Genomic DNA, 10,589 nt, shown 5'->3' with positions numbered 1-10,589 from the left:
TGGAGTTATCAGTACAAAGCTATGGAATGGTTTTTTTTAGAAGTCCTTCCCTTATGATTTAGTCTTCTCATCTTCGAAAGAGCCTTCATTAGATTTCAAAAATCACCAAAAAACTCTTTCTTCACTAATATTCCATTATGTAATTATCCTTATTATTAAATTCATTTTCTTTGCTCTAGATCAACTCTTAATTTTCCATGACATATTACGTATCTAGTACATTCAGTCCCATTCACAATATTTCCTTTTCTGACATTCATTTTAAAGTTGTAACTTGTTGATTCAGTACTAACACAAAGACCTTATGTCTTCACTCTCCACATCACAGAAATATCTTCAAATAATTTCTGAAGCAACTGTTTTCCTAATCAGTTACTTTGACTTGTTCAGTCATTTCAGTTGTGTCTGACTTCATGACCTCATTTGGGTTTTCTTAGAAGACAATGGAGTGCTGCCATTTCCTTCTCCAGCTCATTTTACAAATCAGGAAACTTGGCGGCAGCTAGGCAGCACAGTGGATAGAGTATCGACCCTGGATTCAGGAGTTCAAATCCAGCCTCAGACACATAACACTTACTAGTTGTGTGACCCGGGGCAAGTCACTTAACCCCATTGCCTAGCCAAAACAAAACAGAAAAAACAAACAAATGAGGAAACTTGGGGCAAACAGGGTTAAGTGACTTGCCCAGGGTCACACAACTAGTGTCTGAAGCCCAATTTGAACTCAGGAATGTATCTTCTGGCACTCTATCCAGTGTCACCTAGCTGGTACGGAGTAGGCACTTATGTTTCTTGAATAATCAACTAACATTTTTAAGTGTTTACATGCCAGGTACTGTGTCAAATGCTAGGGATAAAAACACATACCCAGAACAAGCCCTGCTCCCAAGGAGTTCACAGTCCAATGGAAGAGATGATGTGCAACTAACATGTACAAATAAAACATACACAAGATAAATTGGGGTATTCTTAGAGGGAAGGCACTAAGATGAAGGAGAACTAGAAAAAACTTCTTGCAGAAGGTAGGACTTTAGCTGAGCTGTAAAGGAAGGAAGCTAGGAGGAAATGAGGGAGACAGTTCCAGACATGTGGGACAGCCAGTGAAAAAGCTCAGAGGAGTGTCCGGTTGAATACACTTGGAGTTGGGAGACGGGGAGTGACCTGTTCGAGGAATCACAAGGACACAAGTGTTATCAGGGAGTAGTATATAAGACTAGAAGGGCAGGAAGAGGCCAATTTATGAAGGGCTTTAAAAACCAAACAGGATTTTGTATTTTATTCTGGAAGCAATGGAGTTCCTGAAGTTTATTGAATTGGGGAGTGATATGGTCAGACTTGCATTTAGGAAGATCAGTTTGATATAGAGCTCTACTTCAAGCAGGGAGACCAATCAGCAGGCTACTGCAATACTCCAGGTGTGAGGTTAAAAAGATCTGCAATGTTATTGTGTTAGAGAAAAGATGGGTAAAAAAAAGTTTCACAGAAATAGGATTTGACAACTGAAGCACCTTAAAATGCAACAAATTTGAAATACTCTTATTTAACTTAAAATTTAACTCGAAGAGGCATCTAGGCATCATAGTGGCTAGAGCACTAGCCCTGGAGTCAGGAGAACCTGAATTCAAATCACGCCTCAGACACTGAGTAGCTGTGTGACCCCGGTCAAGTCACTTAACCCCAATTGCCTCCAAAAACAAAAACAAAAACAAAAACAAAAGTTAACCAAAAAAGTGACTTCCAAGATAAAATACAAAGCCTATTTGGCATTAAGGCTCTTCATAACTGGATCCCTTCCTACCTCTCCATTCTTTTTTCTCCACTAATCCCACACATCCATTCACATTGTCTATACATGTCATTCTTTCCACAACACACCATACGTCTGTCTCCATGTTTTCGCACTGGCTAACCTCCTATCCCACCCTGTGCCTGAATGGTCCTGCTCCTCTTCACTTCCACCTCCTACTTGCTTTGGCTTGAGGACTCATCTTGAATTCTACCTTCCACAGATGGCCTTTTCAGGTCCCCCCAGTTTCTAGTGCCTTTTCTTCTGAGATTACCTTCCACTTTCTCTGTAAAAACCTTCTATGTCCCTAGTAATTTTCATGTTGTCTGTCCTATTAGTATGTGAGTTCCTTGGGGGCAGGGAATTTGTGCCTTGTTCACATCCTTAGCACAGCACCTGGCACATAGTAAGCACTTAATAAATTCTTGGTGACTGACTAACCTGAAAGGATATATATCACATATTGTGTGTGGTCCTTTGGGGAATGAACAGCAACAGTTAAGACATGAACTTTTAATTCCTTTCTAGTAGTGAAGATTAGTCTGTAGGAGTCCATTTGTCCATATAGTCTTCCCTTGTGATCAATGGCATATATTTGTGGGATGTAAGACACAATCTTCAACAATGGAGCAGATGAAAGCTAACTGGCCCATTCAAGGATCAAATCTATGACCCTGGCTGGGCTCATTACCAACATGATGCAAATATGCAATCATGAAATCATTTTTAAAGTTCATTTTTAAGACTGAAATATAATATGGTTATTTACTGTAACTTTGATTCTCCTCTGGGATATGCTCATGTCTATTCATCAATAAGGTTCCCACTGAAATTTTAATTGTTCAATATACTTTTTTAAAAATATCCCACATATAACCCCCAAGGGCTTTGTTATTATGAAATTGTTTGTTGTCATGAGAAGACAACTTGTGGTAGAGGCCACAAAATTTCAGCCTCTTGATGTGAATTTCCACACCTGGCCTATTGTAGAAATACTCAATTCTAGTCCTTCTGATGATTGGATTAGATAACCTCTACTGTATCTTCTAGTTCTAAATCTGTGATTCTATAATTCTAAGAAATGAGGATAAAGAAATACTAAAACAGTGATTAAAAGCTACATCATATATTTGAGCACAAAAACTAGTAAATCTGACAGAAAACAGATTACAAGTATTGAGCCCTTTCAAAAAATTTAAGTTACACAAACACAGTTCACACCCATTTTATGAAAAATTCAAAATGGAAGTATACTTATTCAATGTATATATCAACAAGAAATTGCAATATTAACCTGTAACATTAACTTATTACAATTTTTGTATTAGGCCCCAATAGCTTTGAACTTCTATAATAAGGTACTTTCCACTTAAAACCATGTTTTTCCCGTCCTATAGAAACTTGTTTGTTTTCTTCCTCCAACTACAATTGCCAGCAATTTGGTTACAGCTTCAAGGATCAGTGCAGCACAGTATAAAATTTCATTTATTGGGAAAGTTTGTAAAAAATGAGATGGTTTTGTTTTGCTTTTTCACTTAATTTTTTAGAAGTGCAGAAAAAGGCATTTAGGGAAAAGTGTAGCATCTCAGAAGAGATTGTTTTAAAAGAAAAAGGAACAAAACAAGAAAGCAAAATGTACTCAATTATGTATTTGTACAACAAGAAAAATATCACATCACATTCTATAAGAAAAATAGTAACTGAGGATTTTAAATTATAAAAATATATAGTCAATAGGTTAAAAATGCAAATGCCTTCTCTGAACGTTCAACCTGACTTCCAAAATAGGTTAGTTTCCTGTGTACCAGGATACGAACAAAATAACTTTCTCAGTTCTCAGGTTTTATCATATTTCTCAGGCAAATATATCAATATAAGTATGAAGCAACAAGGGTGTGTATATATACACACAAGCATAGCACATCAGTTATGTATATACCTGAATGTATCTGTATGTATGTGAATGTTATCTCTCAGAGAAAAAAAAAAATGCATTTATTTTTAATGAAAACCAACCTTGCTGTGCTTTTGCTTCATAATATAAACAGGTCAGATAGGTCTATGTGACCACAGGAGCTTTAAAAAAGTTAAAATAAAATCAATCAAAATAGTGCTTCAATCTAATGTTAAGACATTGTAACAATTCTCAGTCACATAAATTAATGAATCAAGTCTCTCATGATTATCTGCATGACATTCAAATTTTAAGATAAAACAGAAGAGTCCAGAATTATAGTTAATACACTTTAAACTGATTATTTTTATACACAAAAAACCACTATAGTTATCTCCAGCATACAAATAGGAAAACTAGTGCAATACACAAACAGGTTTATTCAATAAATATATTTTTGACCTAATGGTTACCTCAAAGTTTGCAAACAGTACAGAAATGGTCACTTCTCAAAAATAACCTACACTGGGCAAAGCTCACAATTTTGAAAGATCATATACTACTCTATTTTCATGGATTTCAAAAAAGTCATCAGAAACAAATTAAACATACTATCATTTTACAAAAATAGAAATATACTTTTGGACTTTACAAAACCTAGTATACTATTAATTTTAAGTTTAAGGTTTATTTTCTGCTGGGCCAAAAAACTTCTAAAGACAGAAATCTGTTCAAATTTAAGTATATTAAAGATATTTTCTGCACTGATCATTTATGCAAATTATTTAATTCCAATTTTTCAGACCTAAGTTTCTTTTCCATTTTTAACATGGTACTTTTCATTCATTTGCCACTAAATGTTAGAAGAGACTGCTTATTTTTGAGGGTATTAGATGAAAATTTTTCACTTTAGCTTCAACTTTAAAGCCATTCAATTTACATTTTAAAATTATTCTTACTAAAATTAGAGACCAACAGTATTGAAAAGGCTCAAAGCAAACTTGATAAATTGTAAAGTAAATTCTTAAACATGACAGCCTTACTAATGTAAAATTCTAGCTTGTGTAAATACAACTTGGTACCTATAAAAATGTAAGAATATAATCACTCAACTATTTTGTAGGAAAAACATGCCCACGTAGAAATGACTACCTCCAAATTGGTAACCATGGTTAGGACTTCCTTTCTTAAGCACTAATTTTATCATATTTATTTCAAATAGCACCAATGGGTTTTTCTCTTGTTTATAACAATTGACAAAGTGAGAACATAAGGGCTTATTTCCTGTAACTGTGCTATCAATTCAAGGCACTACATGGCATACAAAATCAAAAGCAAAACAAAAATCGTGCCAAATAAATGACACCTATGTTTGTTAGGGCTCTTAATCACTTATGGTTAGAAAAACTACTAATCTTATGCAAATAACTTATTAATCCAAAAGTACATTCAGTTTTCCATAATTTTATGATGCTTTAATTTTCTTTTATAACAAAATACAGAAATGATGAAAATATCAATGTAGCATATGATCTATTAATTTTTTAAAAAGCTCTAACTGAATTTTTCCAACCTTATATGAAAAGGATAGTTTAGAAAAACTCAAGTATAAGAAGGTGGAAAATTATGTGATACATTTGCAATAGTCTATCCCTGCAGAAGAGTGAAACCATACTCTATAAAATATACTGAGGCACATAGGTTGGAAGTTTCTCAGGTAAATTTATGGCTAGAATGAAATTTTTGGAGGCCACGATAATAAATCTCCTCCAAAGCAGATATCTCTGATCACACTCAATTCTGTTTCTGAAAATACTTTTATATCTTTAGTCACTACTATCTTCATCATCTTCATCATCAGATACATTATTCAAAGGGGACTTAGGTGATCGGCTGTAAGAGTCTGATCTAGTAGGCTGACATGTAGCCAAGTCCCCAGAAGAAAGCAAATCAAAGCAGAAATCACAAATCCGCACAGGCTTAGAAGACTGGCTAGGTAGAAGAAATCGCTTTTCAGAGCAGGGCCCACACACAACAAAGCCACATTTGCGGCAGTGATGACGACGATTAACAGGAGTAAATTTTGCTTTCTGACAACGCATACACACAGTTGCCTCAGAGTCAGGTACCCAGACAGCAGCATGTTCATTACTGGGAGTCTTCCCACTTTTGGAGAGTAAATCAGTAACACACTTATTTATGTGATTCATCCATTCTGATTTTTCAGTAGCTGTGGCAGCATAAACAGCAAATGATTTAGTTGGTGTCTTGATAAGCCATCCATTCCGTAGGTCCCCCTCATCCTTGATGGAATCAATAGTGACATTCTCCAGGGGGATTATATGCTGCTTGTTATATTTTTTCTTCTGAATGACAATATTGCCATAGACAAGAATATCATTAAATAGAAAAAACTGCCTTGCTTTTGGCTTCTTTCTACACAACTTAGTCAATACTCCTTCTCCAATAAGAACTCGTCCAGGAATAGTCAAGGGTTGTCCGGCTGCTCCAAAACAGTTTTCCACTATACTTATACGTCTGGTATTTGCTTCACTGTTTGCCAATCGATCCACCATCTTCTGCTAGTAGCCTAAAAACAAAAAAAAAACAAAAAAAAAAAAAGGAAAAAAATTGTTGGCACACAGGGAGAGAAAAGTTCACAGAAGCTAGGACAAATTACTTGAACTAAATTTAATATATTGAATGAATTTTTATAAAAGGGTCAAGTGTTCCAAAATTCCTAGTAGAAAAGTAATAAATAAGATCAGCAAGATAATCCTTAAATGCCCCCCACATCCCTGGCCAAATGCTGTTTATCATCAAAGCGTCTACAGATTCTGGCACACAGCATTTCTCTACTGATAAGAACTTACAGTCAAATAGTACAAGGTGTGATATTAAGTAATGAGATTGGTTTAACAATCCAGGAACAAAAAGTTTCATAACTTCAAAACCACACATACTCTCATAAAACCAAATAAGTTTATTTTCTGGAGAGCTAAGCAACAAAGAGCTGCCTATTTGGTTAGAGCCTGAAGAAAGTTAACTGTTTTTCTTCTAATTTATCATGGAAGCAGAGAGGAAAAGGGATTTGAGGAGAAGCTATCTGAAGGACATTAATTACCAAGCTTAATATCATTACCAATGAGATTATAGATTTACAGAAGAGATCATTTCCTCATCTCTAAGATAAGGACACACTATTTACACCACTGACCTGATGCAGTTGTTGTCTAAACCAGAAAGTGATATATGTCAGTCATTACAGCCCTGAAAACAATAGTAGAGTATACACAACTATTTGTAGATTGGTATTTTTACCAATACCACAGTAGTCTCTATGCCTAAAATACTTCAGACACACACAAACTCTCACAAGAATTCAAAGATCTGACAAAAATGAAAATTCATTTAAAATAATAGATCTCCACTAAAGTTTTACTCTATTGCTTCACCATACTATAGAGATGAAATTGCCAGCAAGTTACATCTTCTCGAAGGTACAAGCCTAAACAAATATGTCCATTATTTAGCTAAATTTGGAGAGATTCATGATCAAGCTGACCACAATGTAATGGATTTTTCAACTAGAGCAATTTTTGAAGACCATCAACTTTGTCACAAGACAATGTGATAAGTAGAAGAGCTATAATGAGATCCATTAAAACTGAAAGAAATGAAACTCAGATAATCCCTGACAGTGTTGCACAATTATAGAATTTAAATGCCCTGGAATTTGATAAAGCAAACAATATTGAGCACAAATTACTGAATTTTGAACTATCTACTTTGCCATTATAGGTTCTGACATCCCATAAATCAGACCCAAGATTCTCTATAGGGTTTCTCAAGTCATCCTGTTGGGCAAGCTCTGTGTCTATAGGTTAGAAGCAGAACAGAGAGAACAGCTGAAAAGGATCCACTATTCATCAAAATGTAGGAAATATATTTCAGTTGCAATTTAAATTATCCAACCTGGAGTATATATGGGAAATTAGTCAAGACATAGCAAAGACTGTAGTGTTAGCTATCTCAGCCTGGTCTTTCTTCAAGTCCTGTTGGGTCAACACTATTCTTAAAAGAAAATTCCTGGGATCATCTAGAGGTGTGGATTTTCCTCAATAATAAGTTTAAATAGTAAGCTAACCTCAAAATATAACTATTGCGTTTTGGAATGATTGTGCCTCAACTATGATTGAGGGATACTTTCTAATTCAATTGACTGAATATTGCATGAACCCATGAGGAAATTTACATCAGAATTTAGGATTTACAGCAAGCAACACAGCACACTATGTCCATTATAGTATGAGTTCTAATTCTTTAAGAATTATGTTAACCTTTGAAAAATGGTTACTCTTGAAGACAATAGGAAATGCTTGCAAGTCTACTTGCCAATACAAATCCAGGAACTATATGAACACAATTACAAAACACTTTTAATACAAATAAAGACAGATATAAACACCTGGAGAAATATTAATTATTCATGGCTGGTGAAGCCAATATAATAAAAATGACAATTCTACTTAAATTACTTATCCAGTGTTACACCAGCCTAACTACCAAAAAAAAATTTATAATAATAAAATTATCTGGAAGAACAAAAGGTCAAGAATATCAAGGTTCAATGAAAAAAAATGTGAAGGAGGACAGCCTAGCAGTACCAGAGTTCAAATCATATTATAAAACAGCAGTCCTCAAAATCTGGTACTGGTTAAGAAATAGAGTGGTCAATCAGTGGAACATTGTAAACAATACACAGAAGTAAATGGCCATAGTAATCTAGTGTTTGATAAACCCAAAGACCCAACCTTGGAGGGTAAGAATTCACCATCTGACAAAAAAAAATTGTTTGGAAAACTAGAAAGCGGTTTGGAAGAAACTAGGTATAGAACAGCATCTCACACTGTATACCAAGGGAAGGTCAAAATGGATAAATGATGTAGCCATAAAGAGTGATGTCATTAGCAAATTAAGGGAGCAATCCAAATAAGAGATGGTTAGGATTACAGGAAGTAAAATATATAATTTTGACTACATGAAATTAAAAGTCTTCTGCGCAAACAAAACAATGTAGCCAAAATCAGAAGGAAAACAGGAAGCTGGAGAAAAGATTTTACAGCAAGTTTCTCTGATAAAGACTGCGTTTCTCAAATATACAGGGAACTAAGCCAAATTTATAAAAATAAGAGCTATTACCCAGTTGACAAATAGTCAAAGGAAATGAACAGGCAGTTTTCAGAAGAAGAAATCAAAGCTATCAATAGTCACATAAAAATGCTCAAAATCACTACTTACTGGAGAAATGCAAACTAAAAAAACTTAGATAAATCAGATTGACAGAAAAGGAAAATGACTAATGCTGGAGGAGATATGGAAAAACTGGGACATTAAGGCACTGCTGGTGGAGTTGTGAACTGATTCAATTATTCTAGAGAACAATCTGGATCTATGGCCATAGAGCAATAAAACTGCAAACCTGCTGACCCAGCAATACCACTACTAGGTCTGAATCCAAGAGACCAAAGAAAAGGGAAAAGGACCTATATTTATAGCAACTTTTTTTTTGTGGTGGCAAAGAACTGGAAATCAAGGGGATGCCCATCAATTGGGGAATGGTTGAACAAGCTGTGGTATATGATCATGATGGAATATTATTGTGCTATATGAAATGGCAAAGGGGATGGTTTCAGAAAACCCTGGGAAGACTTATATGAACTCACGCAAAGTGAAGTGAACAGAACTAGAAGATCATCATACACACTCACAGCAATACTGTACAATGATCAACTGTGAATGGCTTAGCTATTCTCAGTAACAACGATCCCAGGCAATTCCGAAAGAAATTCCAAAGGACTCATGACGATGTTATCCACCTCCAGAGAAAGAACTGATGGTGTCTGAATGCAGACTGAAGAATAATTTTTTCATTTTATTTTTGTCTTTTTTTTTTTTTTGCAACATGGCTAACATGGAAATGTTTTTCATGATTTCACAATATATAATCAATAACACATTTCTTGCCTTCAAAACAAGTAAAGAAGATTGAGGAAGGTGAGATGTAGAGAGAGAATTTGGAGCTCAAACTTCTAAAACTGACTGTCAAATATAAATAAATGAAATTTTACAAATAAAATTTTTATTTTTAAAACGAGTGTTAAAAATTTAAATTGAGAAATATTTTTAAAAACAAATGAAAATACATTTTAAAAATAATATCAAGGAAATCGATGAAAACTGTAGGCAGTACCAAACTTTAAACTACATTACAAAGCAGTAATATGCAAAACAATCTGATACTGGCTAAGAAATAAAGTAGTAGATCAGTGGAAGAGATTAGGTTCACAATACACAGTAGTAAACGATCATCTAGTGTTTGATAAACCCAAAGATCCAAGCTTTTGGGACAAGAACTCTATTTGACAAAAATTGCTGGGAAAAACTAGAAAGCAATTTGGAAGAAACTAGGTATAGACCAACATCTCACATTGTATATACCAAGATATGTTCAAAATGGGTAAACAGTTTAGATAGAAAGGTCACTATCATGAGCAAATTAGGGGTGCCTGGAAAATTTTACCTGTAACATCTATGGATAAGGGAAGACTATGATCAAACAAGAGATGGAAAGGATCATGGGAAGCAAAATGGTTAAATGAATTACATTAAATTAAAAAGGTTTTGCACAAAAAAAACCAATGCAGCCAAGATTAGAAGGAAAGCAGGAAACTGGGCGGGGGGGGGTATTTTTACATCAAGTTTCATGACAAATATAGAAATACATTTTGCATAATTTCACAGTTATAATTGATATCACATTTCTTGCCTTTTCAATGGGGAGGGAAGGGGCAGGAGGGAGAATTTGGAATTCATGTTTTGTTTTGTTTTTTTAAACATCCTAAAATA

At 34.6% G+C, this 10,589-nt stretch overlaps 1 protein-coding gene across 1 annotated transcript in view; it reads right to left on the bottom strand.

Annotated features, from left to right (window-relative positions):
- Positions 1 to 2,896: 2,896 nt before the first annotated feature.
- The window catches only part of PLEKHF2 (pleckstrin homology and FYVE domain containing 2), a 29,087-nt gene continuing 21,394 nt past the window's right edge, over positions 2,897 to 10,589 (bottom strand). The window contains exon 2 of the mRNA XM_027849929.1: positions 2,897 to 6,270. Within this exon, the coding sequence (XP_027705730.1) occupies positions 5,507 to 6,256 (750 nt within the window). The 5' untranslated portion in view covers positions 6,257 to 6,270 and the 3' untranslated portion in view covers positions 2,897 to 5,506. The remainder of the gene's footprint in view (positions 6,271 to 10,589) is intronic.

The sequence above is a fragment of the Vombatus ursinus genome, unplaced genomic scaffold (genome assembly GCF_900497805.2).
Source record: "Vombatus ursinus unplaced genomic scaffold, bare-nosed wombat genome assembly UNPS02008961.1, whole genome shotgun sequence".
In the NCBI taxonomy this organism is placed as follows: Eukaryota; Metazoa; Chordata; class Mammalia; order Diprotodontia; family Vombatidae; genus Vombatus; species Vombatus ursinus.
The sequence above is the reverse complement of the archived record's forward strand: the minus strand, read 5'-3'. Positions and strand labels throughout refer to the sequence as shown.